The sequence below is a fragment of the Artibeus jamaicensis genome, unplaced genomic scaffold (genome assembly GCF_021234435.1).
Source record: "Artibeus jamaicensis isolate MK-2021 breed Jamaican fruit bat unplaced genomic scaffold, CSHL_Jam_final contig_793, whole genome shotgun sequence".
Classification (NCBI taxonomy): domain Eukaryota; kingdom Metazoa; phylum Chordata; class Mammalia; order Chiroptera; family Phyllostomidae; genus Artibeus; species Artibeus jamaicensis.
The window spans coordinates 8,207,728-8,224,799 of NW_026521975.1; the positions used below are offsets into that span (position 1 = coordinate 8,207,728).

The following is a 17,072-nucleotide window of genomic DNA, read 5'->3' on the forward strand; positions in this document are numbered from 1 at the left end:
ACGAACCCCTTGAGTAAGACAATGGAAGGAAGGTGTAATCAACAGACCGACTCGATATCTGCCCTGGGGAAGCCTGGACATTCAGATACCATCACCAAATTCAAACGCTGTTTTTTCTTTTCTCACTTTTTTAGTTTATAACCCTTTTGTACTATTTAAATTTTTTTTGCAATGTATGTGTACTACTTTTACAATTAAATGAAAACATTTAAAGTGAATTTTTTTTAAGTAAAGAAGTAATCACAGTGAAACATGAAATGAAAAATCAACTTTGGGGACAGGCCTTCCAGTTGAGTCCAAAAGCCACAACATGGTCTCTCTTTCCAGTTTTTGGTCATCTTCTAGCCTTTGGTCCTCTCAGTCCACCTACAGAGCACTTGAAGTGACCTTGAACGGCTTTCAAAGCTTCCCTACAGCTCCCGCTGACAAGATCCCTACCAGGAACCCAAGAGGAATCAAGTCGGTAAAATTAAGTTAATTTACAGCTGTAGCAAAGACTGGCCCAATCACCCGGCCCCACGCACTCGGTGCTGAGTGCGCACAGAGAGGAGCGTTGGAGGGTGGTGCGGAGGGTGCCTCACAGGACGAAGGTGGTGAAGAAGATGTGCATCTTGGCCAGGAAGGTGGTGACGGAGCCCTGCCGCCAGAGCTTCATCTCTACATCCAGAGCGAAGTCCCGCGGCTCACGCACTGACCGCTGCAGGTAGACGAGGCCTGTGTAGGAGTTGAGCCGACGTGTGCCAAAGTAGCCCTCCTCGTTGCCTCTGGTGATAGTGAGGGCAATGGTGTCCCCTGCAAAGGCGGGCACTGGGCTGATGCGGAAAATGTGAGCCGGCACCAGGAGGCTGGTCTGGAAGTTGAGCTGGTAGTACGTGATGCGAGCCGGTGAGTTCTGGCACTCCAGAATGTCATGGCACGTGGTGCGCTCACACTTCCTGTGGGGTGCACGGGACTTGGTCAGTGGGCTGGGGGCTCGAGTACATCCATCCCCGGAGCTCCCACCCCTGCTGTCCACCATCCTGGACGAGGCGGAGGCAGGCGTGAGGGCCAGCTCCACCCTTCAAAGCCTTGGAGCATCTGCTGAGTCACCTTTTCTGCCATTAACTGACTGCTTCTGGGCTATTTCCTCCTCTGCCGTGGGATGCCCTGCCCTTTCTAGGTAGAAGCCTCCATACTCAGCTATGCTACATGAGGGTGATAAGAAAACCTCTGCCAAACCCCAGAGGGGGCCACAGGCCTCAACTCTTAAGCACAGCAGCAATGTGGTCTCTTCCTGGCTCTCTGAGCTACTGGCATCTCCGTCGTTAAGTCAGTATAAAAGCTGACCGCTTCCCAGATGGAGTGCTGTTTAGGCGCCAGGACTCAGTAACTCCTAAGATCTTCTGAGCAGAACTCTCTAGCTGGCAGGCTGCAGCGCCAGGCCAGGCCAGGGCAGGAACACTGCCCAGGAGCATGGGCACGGCACTCGTGCCACGCACCGTGCCAAACACACGTCTTCACTCCGCTGATATGATACGCACACCCTGGGTGGTGCTACCGTCATTCCTGTGCTGCAGATGAGGCATCTGGGACCCAGAGAAGGGAGATCACTTCTCCAGGGTCACCCAAACACACTCCCTAAATCATGGACATCCCTGTGTGTAATAGTGAAAAACGGCAAACTGCCAGCAGAGCAGCAGGAAACGACACATCCATGCTAGGGAACCCTGTCCGAGGCAGGCTGCGCACAGACGCCAGACAGCCCCGGGGCGGGGACAGCCAGGTGGCGATGGCAGGGTGAGTCTGAGTGACAGCGCCGCGACAGTGCCGCGACACGTGCTGTATGCTCAGAGAAGAGCATGGATATACCCCAGCCGGTCAGCAATTGTGTGACTGGTTTGATGGGGGCGGCAAGAGCTTGGTTTGCATGTTTTGATTATATGAATATTTTCATAACCATGTGTCACTTTTGCAAAGGACTGTCACTTACTCTCGCCGTGACCTGTGCTAGGGGAATACATGTCTAGCCATGGAGAGACCCAGCGGTGAGGAGCTGAGGCCTCCTGCCCAGAGGTGTGAGACTGGACAGCAGGATTCTGCAGCCCATGAGACCCTCGGCCAGAGCCACCAGCTGAGCTGCCCCTGGTTCCTGACCCTCCAAAGCTGTGTGAGACGATGTATTTGTCAGGTTGAGGTGCTAAGTATAAGAATAACTAATATGGTGTGTGTGTGTGCACGTGTGAGAGAGATTTTTCTGTGCATCTTCCCTTCATAGACTCTGAACTTCCTGCAAGGTGCTTTCATTTGTGCCACTTGTGGTCAGTTTGACCACAGACTCTCAGGTGGGGGCAGGGGAAGAGCAAGGTATGGTGAAGACAGAGGCCGCAGGTCTCTTGGCCTCTCCCTGGGCATCATGGAATCTGTACAGGGTCCCAGGCCCAAGGCTGGGGCGGAGACACTCACGTTTCGGAGACTCGAACGTAGTTTGGAGGGCACTCAAAGCGCAGGCAGCGGAAGCTGCCCTGGATGTTATGGCAAGTCTCGGCCTCAGAGCAGTTGTGGGTGCCCAGTGCGCACTCGTCCAGATCTGCAGGGAGGAGAAGGGCGTTGGCAAGGATGCCCCACACCAGGGACTCTCACCCAGATCACCCAGGCCTGCGGCCTGCGTCCCAGAGCAGCTGTTGCCGACTGCCAGACGCAGCTCACAATTCCAGCCTGTGCTGTACACACCCCAGCTAGTCCCCTGTCCCTCACACCCAGTAGCCAGAGGGCCTTGCTTTAAGATGTAAATAATTTTTTGTCCTGCTCTCCGAGGGCTTTCCATGCTTGAAGAACAAAAGCGCCAGTCCCTCCTACAGATGCCAAGCCCTACACTGCAGGGTCTCTCTGGCCCTCCACTGGGCCCCTCGCCACTTGGGCTACAGTCCTGCTAGACATTTCTGAGCTGCCCCAGTGCCTTGATCCTTATCCCACGGTTAGCTCCTTCTCACTCTTCAGGTCTCGGCTCAGGGCCACACCCTACAGGATGCCCTCCCTGACTATCCCACAGCGGTCCTCCTCCCCATCCCTTCCCCTTTTACTCCCTGCATACTGCTTGTCCTCCGTCAAACACACGTAAGCTATTTTGTCTGTCTGTTCTGTTTCCCACCCTCCCCCCGCTCAGCGTGAGTTCCAGGAGGGCAGGGGAGGGGGAAGGCATGTCTTCCTCAGTCCTGTGGGGTCCCCAGCACCCAGCAGAGTGCCAGGCACATGGCACGTTCTCTACACGGATTTTTGGGTAGAGGTTCAAGACTCCCCACTTGTAAACACATGCTCCAAAGTGCACAGCTACAAATGCCCCGTGAACTGCAAGGACATGCTCACACCTCCTGTGCCTATGGCCGGCCATGCATACAAGCTCAGGCACACTCATACAGACACACCCACATAACAGGGGCCCATTCAAAACACTGAAACACCCCCACACACAAACATATGAGTAAATATCTCTGACAAAAGCTCAGAGAAGCAAGCGTGTATGTGTGTTTTGCAGGGAACCGGTGGATCAAATAAATGGCTCACAGAGACCTTCCTGTGCCTGGGGTGGGGGGAGCAGGGGTCTGTCAGGCACTTCCTGGAGGGCTTCAGATTTTATCCTCTGGTCCTCCACACTGAGCCAGCTTAGGGATGCCTCTTCACCCAATCCTCACACCAGTCCATTGGGGTGAGGGTCACTGGCCTCCCCAGAAGAGGGAACTGGGGATCCAAGATGGACATAACCTTGCGCAAGGTCATGCAGCAGTCAGCGAGGCAGCTGGGGCTGGAAGCCAGGTCCACCTGATGTCAAAATGTGGGATCTAATCACGATGCCAAGCTGACTCCTAACAATACCAGCTGCAACATCATAGTAATCACACAAACAGCCAACCTGCATCATGAGTTCACCACCTGACATTCATTCAGTGCTCCAGGACTCCACACACTCGCTTATCCTCACAGGGGTGGGCGTCACCCCCTCATCCAGACACGCCCAGGGCTGGGCAGCTGCAGCAGGACAGGGCCACCGCTCAAACCCAGGCCTACTTCAGACTCTAGGCTGCTGTCTGCCGTGCTCGACCACGCAGACCAGCTCACAGTCGCTCACCTCTCCAAGCCTCACTTTCTCCCTCTGCAAAGTTGTCACGATCCCAATTTCCCAGGGAGGCGGAAAGGAGAGTGGGAGGAAACGTGGCAGGGGGCCAGGGCTGGCTGGGCCAAGGTGGGCACGGTTGTTGTCCTGATGTTCATTCATTAAATCCACACGTTGGAAGGACCCCCTTCTTTCCTTACCCTATGCCAGCCACCCGCGAGGTGAGCAGGAAACCCTGACCCTGAAGCCTGGGTTGGGGTAGAGCAGGAATGAGATGGCAGCAGCTTCCCTGTCTGCCCTGGGCCGGTCTTGACAGGAGTGTCCAGAAGTGGCAGGAGGAGCCCAAGGCTCGCTGGCTGGGGAAGCTGCTATAGGACTTCCTGAGGACCCCAGGGTCCTTGCCCCTTGGTGTTGCCAGGCCCCTGGAGTCTGCAGGCCTTTGACCCTGACGCTTCCCCTGGAGAGCTCCAGCCAAAGGGAGAGCTCACGGCTGCGCGCCAGGGAGCGTCCTTGCACCTCGCCCGGTGGTGATGCCACAGCTCAGACATGCAGAAGTAGAAACACAGCAGAAAGGCTGACAGCACTGCCAACAGCTGGCCCTTAGTCAGGGGCATGCTGGCCAAGGCTTCACATACACTAAAGACAAAACCAAGAACCAAGAACAAAAACACACACACAAACAAGGCAGGATTCCAGGTATCTTCAGCATGATCTTAGATAGTGTTATATTGCATTTGTACAGGGTGGACAAAGGTAGGTGGGCAGTTGTGAGTATGCAACACCGAGATTTTTCTTGTATTGTTATTTATTAATTGTTGTATTATTTCCCACACGAATGACTGTCAACCTACTTTTGCCCTACCCTCTATATATGTTCATATCTATTGGCATAAAGACAGACCGGAAGGAAAACATCCAAACACTGGCAGTAGTTGCCTCTCAGTTCGGTCACGTGGTGGAATGTTTGACGAGCACCTGTCGTGTGCTGGCCGCTGCTGTGTGTGCTGGTGAGCCGGAGTCACAGCCCTTCCTTCACAGAGTGTGAGTTCTAGGGTCAGGCCGAACCTCAACGCCTGGACATTCTTCTGTCCCATTTCTTGCTATGAAGGAGGGGCAGATGCTGACATGAGATATGAACTGGCACACTCTGCCCCCCAGGGCCATCCACCACTGGAGCCATGAAACTCAGTGTTTGGTCCAACTCAGAACAGGACCAGAGAGCACCAAGGAGCAACTGCTTAGCTCTAAAGGCCAGCGGGCACAGAGGGCATCGTGGCACAACTCAGGATGGGGATGTGACCAGGCCAAGCCGGCATCTCAAACTCTGCCCTCGTCTACCTGTGATAGCAGAGACTCTTCCAGCAAAACAGTTTGGAGAGAAAATACAAGCGTCCCACGTGTGGGATACCTCCCAGGTCGGGGCTGGTGACACGGCATGGAGGGGACCTGGGCCTCAGTTCTGTTGCATCTCAGGGAAGGGTGTCACTGGGTAGGCTGTGGGGGTGCAGAACAGCTGCCCCCACACTCTGGAAGATGACGCGGAGAGCAGGACGGGGAGGCCAGCAAGGGGAGCTATGGGAACCAGGGCCCAAGACCACGGTGGAGGTCAGACGCACCAGTGGCCAGCACCAACGGGACACGTGCCTGGGCCCGGGGAGCCCTCTGGTGCGGCACAGGCACACCTGGATGTCTGGGCGTTCCTCTGATCCTAGCCAGCACGGGCCAGGGAGGAGGGGTCAGAGAGAGTCTTGAATGGACCAGGTTTTTAATCTGAAGTGCCATCAAGAGCAAAATTTGCTGTAGTTCTGACTGAACCTTCCTAGAAGTGACCACACTTGTGTTTTTCCATCAGGTGCACAGGGCCTCAGTCTCTAATGAAATCACATTCTGGAAACATAAAGTATTTCCCACATAGCTCAGTTTATGGGGGGGGGGGTAAAAATCTCTACTTTTATGGAGTCCATACCAATTATTTTTTAAATTAAAAAGCAGGGTGCTTTGCAGCCAAAAAAGACTAGGTTAGCTTCTGTGAGCAAGCCCGGCAGGGCTCCAATTGACCTGTTCTTACTCAGAGCCCTTTAACTATTATTATTGTTATTTACATCAACCTACAGTAAGGAACCCTATTGCATTGGGACTAAGGATACACATGGAACTGAAACAATCCTTCTGGGCACAGTGCACTCTGACCTACGGCATGTCCATTCTACCCAACCCGACCCTATGTTCTGCTCTTTATTAAAAAAAAAAAACCCCAGTTGGCTGAGACCTACGAATTTGATCTTAGGATCCTTTTATAGGTAGCAACTGTTAGTCCGACTCTGGACTTTCAGGTGCCAACCCTGACCACTAGTTCCCCAGAATCACAGGGTCTGCCTTAGTGGGACCGAAGCTGCTACGCAGCGACCTGCGGGCTCTCGGCCCCACCACCGGAGACGGCTGTCATGACAACCGACACGGGACAGGTGAGCTGTGCTCTGAGAAGCCGAGTTGTTGGGGTTGCAAGTGCTGCTCCTATACCCGGCCCCCGGTGGGTTCTCGCCACTTTGCCCTGGCGGCTTGCCAGGCCCGGAATTTGGTAACTTTGGTATATTCTAATGGTGCCGGACTAAAGATCATGACTCTTTAGCTTAGAAGATTAGATGTCACAGAACCATCCAGGGAAGCAGTCCCTCAACTACAAATTTAACAGGTGACTGCCCAGCCCCTCTCTGCACGTCTCCAGTGACAGGAAGTCCCCTTCCTCTTTTCTATCCCTTCCCAGCTCTGGATGAGTATCTTTCTGTGTGAAGCTCTAGGGTAAGCCTTCTGTGACCCCTTTTCCTTCACTTGGGGACCCACCTGAGCCCCTGAGTCCAGAGACCTGGCTGGCCCAGTCCCTGGACAGGATCGTAGACACTTGGGGACAGAGACCAAGAAACCTAAAGCTGCTCTTCAGCAGGCTTCTCACTGGACAGGTCTCGCACGCCTTTTAGAACCACCCCACGAGATCCCTGCCTCACTCGCAGGGAAAGGCCCAGAGCTAAGTTTAAGTCTAGAACATTGTAAGTTGGGTCGAGCAGCAGCAAGGCTATCACCTTTCTCACCCCAGACACAGACCACCAAGGACACTGGCCATTCTGTGTGTATACACTTGCTGTCAGAGCTCCAAGTGCACACCATGTCTGCTAGGACCCCAGCCGAGGCCCTGGTGGGCAGGGACCCCTGCTTACCCTTGCAGGATCTCCCGTTGGCTGTCATGGTGTAGCCCGACTCTGGGCATGCACACTGGTAGCTCCCTGGCACGTTGACACAGCGGAAGTTGCAAAGGATACTGGCTCCTTGAGCACACTCGTCGATGTCTGCCAGAGAGACAGTCACCCTGTGACTCTGCCCACCCACAGGGCCCGGCCACTACAGCCACGCAGTCCCTGCCACAGCTATGGAGCTTAGGGCCCATTTTACAGATGAGAACCATAAGGCTCAGAGAGAAAACGAGTTGCCCAAAGCCACACAGAAAAACAGGCCTCCCATTCTAGTGCTTGCTCCTGGGAGCTGTTCCATAAATACTATCAGCTAAGGGGCAATCAGGCACTGACACAGGCCTGGATGTAGTACTCAACTGAAGAACCCCTCACTCCACTGAGGTCAGAACTGGCATCTCCACTTTGCAGAGGAAGAACTAAGGTCAGACCCAGGAAGCATGTGCCCAAAGTCACACAGCCAGGAGGTCACAGGGACGGGACTCCGACTCTGATGTGATGCTAAAGCCTCTGTGTGTCTTGTGTGTCTTGGGCCCAGCAGGGACTCTTTGGGAGCTGGGTACACAGGGAAGGGGTACCTCTCAGGAAGGGGCCTTGGGCAGAGAAAAGGTACCTGTGCAGGTATGGCCATCCTCGGCCAGCTGGTAGCCTTGGCGGCAGTAGCACTGGTAGGAGCCATAGATGTTGGCGCACTCCTGGCTGCAGCGCTGGGCCTCACACTCATTCACATCTGCGGAGAGACCAGCTGGTGGTCACGGTGGAACCCTCTCAACCCAGAGGTGAGGCCCAGGGTCCAGACTCACCTAGAGCCACCTCTTGAGAGAACATTAGTTCCAGTCTCCCTTTGGGGCTGATGAGGAGTCAAAGGCCCAAATAAGTAAGGATAAGTGGCCCACCTGGGGCAGGCAACTGAGGCAGGGGCAGGGTTGGGCTTGCTGTGGAGTCCTGGCGTGGCCTGCTGCCTGGAGGAGGCAGCCACCGGCCAGACTCAGATCCCCTGGTCAGTATCAATGCTTCCCCACTAAGGGTCCTCAGCACCTGGCACAGACAGCTCTGAGAAGTGTCACCCACATGATAACAAGGACCTCCTCAAGTACTGCATGGGCGTGAAGGGGGAGCAAGTGCTGACGTACATGAGCGTGTGGGCTGAGCAATGTGGGACTGATGGGGTAAAGGGTCACCTAACAGCTTACAATAGATGGAACATCCACTGGACTGAGCTCCTGTAGGCAAGGATGGGTCTTTCACAAAACTAAGACCTGCTGACCTCTTGTGACACGCTAGGCCTGTCCTAGGAACTGGAGATGTCACCATGAACAAGAGGAACAAAAATCTCTAGCTGTGGAGCTGACACTTGTGTGTGTTAGGGAAGAATGGGGGGAGGGAGGGAGTTAATTAAATGAGTCAAAGAACTAGCATGTCAGAAGGTGGCAAGTGAATGGAGAGAGAACAGAGACCGGGGAGAGGGATTATGTCTGGGAGGGTTGCAATTTCGGAGCCACGTAGGCACCTAGGGCAGCATTCCGCCCGGGCAGAGGAAGGTACACGAGCAAGACCTTGAGATGGGCGCAGGGCTGGAGCAGGAAAGGAGCCGAGGGAGGTGGGTGTGATCAGAACAGAGGAAGTGAAGGGAGAGTGGTGGGAGGGGCAGTCAGGGCCTGCGGGGCCTTGTAGGCCAAGTCGGATCCACACCCAGATCCTTAGGGCGTCACAAGAGACACAGCATTCACATGAAATGCATGAACAACAGAATAAATGAGTACTTTCATCTAGACTCTGAGCTTCTGAGGGCCAGGGGCCACACTGGTTTCATCTCTGAGTCTCTAACATCCAGCCACAGGTGGGGAATGGCGCTAGGTAGGGATGGGGTGGGTGAATGACCACTGCAACGCCTGGGAGGCAGAGGTCTCGTCCCCACGACCTGCACACAGCCAGGTGCAGAGGAGGCGCTCACAGGTGATTATAATTCAAATGAATGAAACTGAAGAGTGAGAAGGTGAGCTTTGGGTGCCCATCCAGGTGTTGTCAGATGCAGCCAGGCCTGGTCACGTGCCTCGGCCCCTGGACTGGTCCTGACCCGTGGCAAGGCCAGCTCCCACCCACTGTCCCCTCCATCGGCCTTGGGTGCATCCCACACAGGTGAGAATTCGGCTTCAGATGCCAACTGTGGGCCAAGTCCAGCCTATTCATATGCATGGTTTAACTCACAGTATATTTCCTAGAAGTTTAAATCCATCAGCAATGTGTAAAAACTAGATTTTATATAAATACCTACTTTTCTGGCATCTGGAAAACCAAAAAATTGGGTCACTCAGGACTGGCATTGCTGGGTGGCACCCATCTATGGGTGCTCTGTGGCTACCACCCGCTTTTGCCAGCAGATCCTGGACTCCTCAGGTGGCCGCGGGCCCTGTCTCATGTTTTACTTACTTCTGTTCCCTGCCTGGCCCCCAGGGCACTGAACCGGGACCAGGATCAGAGCTCACCAAGGGGAAGAGGCTGCACTGCCATTCCTGCCTGCATGGGGCTCCCATGCCCGGACGTACGTGACACAGACACCCAGCCCCTCTGGTCTGATGAAAGTGGGGCCCTGGGCCCTCACAGGGGACTCATGGCAGGAAACAGCTGAACCAGCTGAGGCCAGGGAGGGTTTGCACAGACGGAGAAATGGAGAAGCGGCATGAAGCAGGGCTGGTGGCAGTGACAGTGTGAGACTGGAGGCTGGATACTGGTTTGGGCTTTCTGTAGTAGGTACATTTTTGTGGGGTCAGAGGTAGGAGGTCGGGGTCAGCGGTACCTTCACAGTGCTTGCCGTCAGCAGCCAGCCGGAAGCCAGAGGCACAGGAACAGTGATAGGAGCCGAGCGTGTTCTCACACGTGTGCTGGCACAGACGGCCAGGCGAGGTCCAGCACTCGTTCACATCTGCGGGCAGGTGGGACGGGTGGGACGGGAGCTCCTGGAAGCCAGCTCCCTCCACCCCAGGCAGAAGAGGGGGCTGAGTGGGGAGTTGGAACCAGGACCCCAGGAGAGACAGGGAGAGACCCAGACCGGGAGAGCGGCCAAAAATACCGGGGATGGGAAGACGGCACTGAGTGCTGAAAGAAAGCTGAAGGCAGAAAGAGGGACAGACAGTCACAGCAAAGGGCAAGAGAAGAGGGCAACAGGGATAGAGGCTGAGGGGCAGAGGAGGCCAGAGGAGGCCAGAGCAGAGACACAGCCAGGCCAGAAGGCAGGAGGGCGGTCTAGCCCAGGGAGGGCAGGGCCCGGGAAAGGAGGAGGCAGCCAGAAGGCCAGCCTGGGGCCGGCGAGCACCGAGCCAGATAGGGGTCTTGGCAACCAGCCCCCACCTACCCACACAGGTCCGACTGAAGGGGTCCTGCTGAAAGCCAGCTTTGCAGTCACAGCGGTAGGAACCAGGGAGGTTGTGGCACACCTGGCCCTCCCCGCAGTGGTGTGCGCCGGTCTCACACTCATTCACATCTGTCGGGGAAGGTAAGAAGGGCACCCTGAGGCCCGTGCTCTCCCCCTACAGGGGACTCCCACAGGCTAGACACCCAGAAAGGCCAAGGCCGACCAGGAGGCAGGGAAGCATCTGGCCTTACCCACACACTTGGTCCCGTCCTGGCTGGCGTGGTAGCCTCGCCCGCAGAGCAGCGGGTTCCTCTGGCACGTGTACGAGCCCACGGTGTTAATGCAGCTGAAGCCAGGCCGGCATGGCTCAGACAGCGACGTACACTCATTGATGTCTGCAGAGGTGGGTGTAGGTGACGAGGAGCCAGGCACAGTCCCTCCCCAGGCCCCAGCACCTGGGTCCAAGGCTGCACTGGGAGGTGGCCAGTCCTGGGCTCCAGACCAGCCCGGGTAAGGGTTACGGGGATAGACTGCCCTACCCGTGTCCTGTGGCACAGGGGCTTCAACTCCCAGAACCCGAGAACCTGCCAGCTGTTTTCTAATGGAGCAGCTAGAACCAGAGGGGAAATCTAGGCTGACTTGTAGGTTGGCTCCGGTACACCACACACTCCTGCTCCGGCTTCCCCAACCCTCCCAGCCTGCCAGCTTCCTCCTCCACTGCTGCCTCACATACTGCGCCCAGCCCGCCGGCCTCTTCATCAGTCGTCCCATCACACTCGGGCACAGCCCGCCACGGGGCCTTTGCACATGTTGTCTCCCCTTCTCCAGTACACAGTCCCCTCCTATTTTCATGGTTGGCGCCCTTATTTTCTCCGACCCCTGCCCCAATGCCGCCTCCTCAGGGAGGCCCGGACTAACCATTTTAGGTACAAAAGCACCGTTTGTTTTATTAAGGAAAGCACCCTAACTGCCACTCGTATAAATGTGTTTGCTCATTTAATCCCTCCCCTCCAAGACGTCTCAGGAAACTGCTGCGGCCCCCCGACACACAACAGGTGCTCAGGCAGCGCCAGCGAACACATCGCTGAGGAGCTGTTTGCCGTCAGGCAGACCCCTCCCCACCCTGCCCCGACCCTGGCTGGGTGGACCCTGGCTGGGTGTCCGGGGCAGACCCCAGGGACCTCACCGTGTCCACAGCCCTGGCGGGCCCGGGGGGGTTGCCCGGCTCCTGTGACAGTGTTGGCGCACGGCCGTTAAGGCAGGAGGGGCTCAGGGAGAGCTCCAGGTCCCAGACTGGCTAGGAGAACCCCCGGAGAGTCTCGAGAAAGCTTTCTCAAGATAAAGTGAAGGCCCCTCTGTCCCTCAGTGTCCTCCCCGTAAGAGGGGGACACCCACAGCTGTTCTTAGCAGTGAAGGGTAAATGACAGAAGCCGTGTTCTAACAAGTCCCTTGTTTCTTTCTCGCCCTGAGCTCTCCTTGCAGCGGCCACCTCTCCCTCCGTCTTTCATCCCGCCCAGGTGGAGTGTGGCTTTGATCACGCCTACACTCTGGGTGCCAGCAGCAATCTGGGTGCTGGTGCTCTACCTCCAGCCTCACGGTCAGCAGCCGCGGGGAAGATGGGGCCCTGGCTGTAGGCCATGGGCTCTTTGGAAGCCACTGATGAGAGATGGGAAGAGCATGAGATCTCTTCAGACCCACGTGGGGACAACAAGGCCAGTATCTGTCATACTGTGGGTCTCCACCCACGAGTGCAACGTGAAGTCAACCACGAAGGTCTTGCTAGGGTTCTTTGCAAATATAAATTCAGTATCACATGCAGTAATGTTTTGTGAAACCTGTGTTCCAGTCATGTTTGTGTGCAAGTGTGTGCCACATTAAGATATAAAACATTCCTTCCTATTAACTGGGTTAAAAGAAAGTTGGTACATGTTCATCTAGTCCAACCCCGTGGATGGATAAACCGAGGCCACAGAGAAGTAACTGAGCCGAGGTCAGACAGCTCAACGTAAGAACTTCTGTTCTGCAAGTGCCTCCCGGGGCCGGGCACTGAAACGTCCGCTCACAGGCTGGGATACACTGAGGCTGGGGGAGGGAGAGAGCAGCAAGCCCCGTCCCCTCCTCGATCTCTAAACCCTCAAAGGCCCCCACCCACCCATGACACCTTCCAAAGACATCCTGCAGGGCAGTCCCTGCCCACTCACCCACACAGTTGCCCTCGGGGTCCTGCAGAAAGCCCTCCATGCAGCGCTGCCGGGCCTGGCAGTAGAAGGAGCCCTTGGTGTTGTGGCACGTGGAGCCCTCCTGGCAGCTGTGTGTGCCCAGCTCACACTCGTCCACGTCTGGAACACGGAGGCAGGAGTCAGGGGCTGGCAGGCCGTAGGGCCTTGCCCGTACAACCCTGCCACAAACCTGATGGTCACAAAGGTCTTGTGTGTCATGGGAATAGCAGTGTGTCACTGCTGCATGCCCACGCCCAGTAACAATAAAGTAACAACATCACCACACGGACTGTGTTCCTCCGTGGTACCAAGCACTGTCCCCAGCACTCTGAGATCTATCGATCTATTTAATGCTTACAACCACCCTAGGAAGTGGGGGCTATAACAAACCCCACCTTACACAGGAAGATCCACAGCTGGGGCCAGAACCCAGGGGGGTCCATATTCTTCACCACTGCCCCTTGCTTCCTTGCACAGGCAGAAATGGGGGCATGTGCTCACATGCCTAAGGTCATGTGTCCAGGCTTCTCTGAAAGTGGTGTTGGCAGCAACAAGGCTTGGAGCTCTTGAGGATGGAGCTGCCAGACTAGGGTGAAACTGATGCCCTCCCACCGCAGCCCCACCTGCTGGGGCACTGAGCGGTTAACACGGGGCTTGCCCCTGCTCAGGGCTCCACAGTGCACACGGTGGTGCCCCATGCGTCCCCTCACACTTCCTGCAGAGCAGGGACAGCAGGCTGTTTTCAGACAGAAAACAGGCAGAGCAGAAGCGCAACACGCAGAACTGATGACAGGCCAAACCTCCCTCAGCTTTGCTGATTGCCAGACCAAGCCCTGTATGTCTGCGTGTCTTCTGTCCACCTGTGCTTCTGCCACCCATCTCCTCTCTGGTTTCCAAAGCTTCCACCACCTTCCCACGGCCAGTCAGTCATCAGGAGGCCATGTGCTGGGCTCCAGGCAGCCAGACACGAATGGGCACAGCCCCCATGTGATTACAGCCTGGTGCTTGAGAGGCAGCCCCTCCACATCCACCCTAAGGAGCCCAGCACGCTGAGGTAAGACAGGGTTAGGGGGTGCCGGGGCATGTCCAGGGAGGTGGCACCCCTCCGCAGTCTGGTTTCTTAGAGGGGGGCTTGCCCTGGATCTGCATCTGCCCTTGTGGGTACATGCAGGTGTGGGCACACATGTGCAGAGGGGCCTAGGCTCACTTCTCCTCTAGCTCAACACCCCCACCTGTGACCAACTCGGAGCCAAACCTGACTGTGTTAACCCACCTCCCTGAGCTCACGCCCAGCCTCAGGGCTACTCCTCATCAGTATTCTCCAGGGCCTGTAACAAATGAGCACTTCGGTCTTCAGTATACCTTCTTTCCCCTTGGTGACACTCTTCTAGACACTTTTAGTTAAAAATAAAATGCTTCATATCACATGAGCGGCGGATTCCAAACTCCTTCCCCAGCTGCGCCCGTCAGCCCTGCACTGTCCTTTGGAGATGCTGGCAGGCTTGCTCCAGCCCCGAGACTCTCTTTCCTTCTTCGAATGTGCCAAGATCTCTCTCCTCTCAAGGTCTCTCACTCGCTGTCCCCTCTTCCTAGAACACCCTTCCCATCACGTAGTTCTCCACTCCAACTTCACCTCCGCAGGGGGGCTTTGAACCCCCACCTAATGAAGCGCCAGCTCAGGGCTATTCTGCCGTCCCGTTTGCCTGTGTGGCCCCGTGACCCTCATCAGGGGACCTGAAACAGGGACACCATGTTCTACCTCGATCCCTGCCACCCAGACCCCTGCGGGCACACAAAGACACTGGGAAGTATCTATTAAAATGGGTCGATGATTTAAAAAATAAATACCTAAAATAAAATGGTTCAACGAAACTCACCCCCCGCTCCCCACCCGCCCCGCTCTAGAAGGCCAGAATTCCCCAGTGAAAGGGGTGGAAGTGACCTGTGGGCTCTGCCCCAGTGAACAACCAGGATCGGAGGCATGGCCACGAGAACAATGGCACCCAAGTGTCAGCAATGGTAGCAAAGCCAGGGGCACACCCTAGCCTCCCCCCCCACCAGCCTCAATCCCCACTTTGCCTCAAATACCATCGTTTGTGAGGTTTTCCCAAAGGCATAAAATCTAAGTGGGGGAAACTCTTGAGTCTGGGCAGGTCAGGAGGCAGATGGGGCAGATCAGGGGTGGGGCCTGCAGACCACTGTCCTCACCTGTACACTCGCCATCCTCAAGGGCATAGCCCGGCTGGCAGGTGAGAGCCTTGTAGCAGCGGAAGGAGCCTACTGTGTTCACGCAGTGCTCTCCCCGGCTGCACGTGTGCAGGTCTGTCACGCACTCGTTGATGTCTGCAGGGAGAGTGATCCATCAGAGGCCACCGGGTACTTCCTGGGTGGCGGCTGAGTGCAGCCAGCACCGGCTTCAAGGTGCTCACTACCCAGAGGGTAGTGCACAGTTGATGTCCACCTGTCTGTGCATCCGTTCACTCAACAGAGATTTACCGAGTACCTGCTATGTACCAACGAGCACTGTTCTTGGCACCAGAGGTACATGGTGAACAAGACAGACAGAAATCCCTGCCATCAAGGGGACACTCAGGAAGAGGAGGCCCAGCAGATGAACAAGCACACATACAACAGGAAGGGTGGCCACACGTGCTGTGGGTGAAGAACAGGAAGAGAGCTGAGGGTGCTGAGGGGGCAATGTGGGGAAGGCACGCACCATCTTACACAGGCGGTCAGGGGAGGGTCCTCAGAGAACACGACATTCGAACAAGCATTTGAAGAAGTGATAGAATGAGCTCAGCAGATATTCCAGGTTGAGGGGACAGCCAATGCCAGGGCCCTAAAGAGGGGCCTGCAGGGCAGGTTCAAGGGCCAGCTAGGAGGGGAGAGAAGGGTGTCAGGAGATGCGGAGGCAGGTGGGAGCCAGAGAGAGTTCCAGCTGGGGGAGGAAGTAGTTGGGCTTCTTTATAACACGGTCCCCTGGCTGGGTGTGAGTACTGCAGGGACGAAGGTGGAAGCTGTTAGAACAGGAGATGAAGGACTGTGGTCTGTGGAGGTAAGGAGCCATCAGGTTCTGAAAAGCATAGTGAAGATGGGACTGGCAGGATCCAGCAGTGCATGAGATGAAGGTGAGAGGAAAAGAGGAGCCAAAAGGTCTACAAAGCCTTCTGGCCAAGTGGCTGGACAGGTGAGAGCACCAGCACCTGGGACAGGGGTGACGGGGAGAAGCTGGCTTGCAGGGGAAGGTCGGGAAGCCTTGTGGCCACACTGGATTTGAGAGTTGAGAGGCATACCGCTGAGCTCACTGAAGGGGTCTTGAGAGCGGTCCGCTGCTGAGGTCATCTGAGTGATGTGGCACAGAAAGAATGAGCCATTGGGAAGGGAAGAGAGAAGCAGCAGGGAGGGTGGAGGAGAGCCCTTGGAGAGGTCACAACTCACACATCACTGCAAGTTGCTGTTCAGGACACACCGACATATAACTGGTGCCTGCCTCCACGCTGCGCCTGCTGGTGGTGGGGCAGCGACCATTCACTGAGTCGGTCATTCCTGGACACTCATTAACTAGCGCCTGTTCTGTGGTGCTAGGTCCAGGTGGCCCAGTGGGAGCACCGGCCACAGCCCCTGCCCTCAGGGGACTGCCAGCCTGGCAGGGCAGACAGGACAGGAAGGGTGGCGACTCTAGGGAGCACAGCCGTGCAGCCTCTGGGTCCTAGACTGTGAGAGTCTCTCCGCAGAGGGTGGTGACATCTGAGCCACGTCTAGAAGGATGACAGTGGAGAGGAGGGGTGCAGGCCTGTGGGGAGAGTGACTCTCCCAAACTCACAGGTGACCCAAATGTCTAAGGTCGTGCCAACCCTGGTTTGGGGGAGCAGAGGCACGGAAAGAGAGTTTTGGGTTGGCGGTTTCCAAGGAGGGCTTGGCTGGGCAAAATAAGAACTTTGAATTTACAGGCTGATTAGCAGAGGGAGACGCGTGCCCAGGAGCCCCACCTTCCGGGGGGAACCATGGTGGTAAACAACAGCAGACACCACCAACTGAGGCTTGTTGGGGCCAGGCAGTGCACAGGAACTGCCATCCTGCAACGCTGTCTCACAGACGAGAACACAGGTCCCCCAGAGCACGTGGCTGGGCCAAAGCCACACAGCCTGCATGTGGCAGCAGCAGACCCCTGA

At 56.1% G+C, this 17,072-nt stretch overlaps 1 protein-coding gene across 2 annotated transcripts in view; it reads right to left on the reverse strand.

The window, feature by feature from the left end:
- Nucleotides 1-203: 203 nt before the first annotated feature.
- FBLN2 (fibulin 2) overlaps nucleotides 204-17,072 on the reverse strand; it is a 104,302-nt gene continuing 87,433 nt past the window's right edge. For both annotated transcript variants that reach the window (XM_037167451.2, XM_037167452.2), the window contains 9 exons: nucleotides 15,109-15,243; nucleotides 12,883-13,020; nucleotides 10,933-11,076; nucleotides 10,682-10,810; nucleotides 10,127-10,252; nucleotides 7,943-8,059; nucleotides 7,300-7,428; nucleotides 2,443-2,566; nucleotides 204-935 (listed from right to left, as the gene is read on the reverse strand). In XM_037167451.2, the coding sequence (XP_037023346.2) occupies nucleotides 578-935; nucleotides 2,443-2,566; nucleotides 7,300-7,428; nucleotides 7,943-8,059; nucleotides 10,127-10,252; nucleotides 10,682-10,810; nucleotides 10,933-11,076; nucleotides 12,883-13,020; nucleotides 15,109-15,243 (1,400 nt within the window). In that variant the 3' untranslated portion in view covers nucleotides 204-577. The remainder of the gene's footprint in view (nucleotides 936-2,442; nucleotides 2,567-7,299; nucleotides 7,429-7,942; nucleotides 8,060-10,126; nucleotides 10,253-10,681; nucleotides 10,811-10,932; nucleotides 11,077-12,882; nucleotides 13,021-15,108; nucleotides 15,244-17,072) is intronic.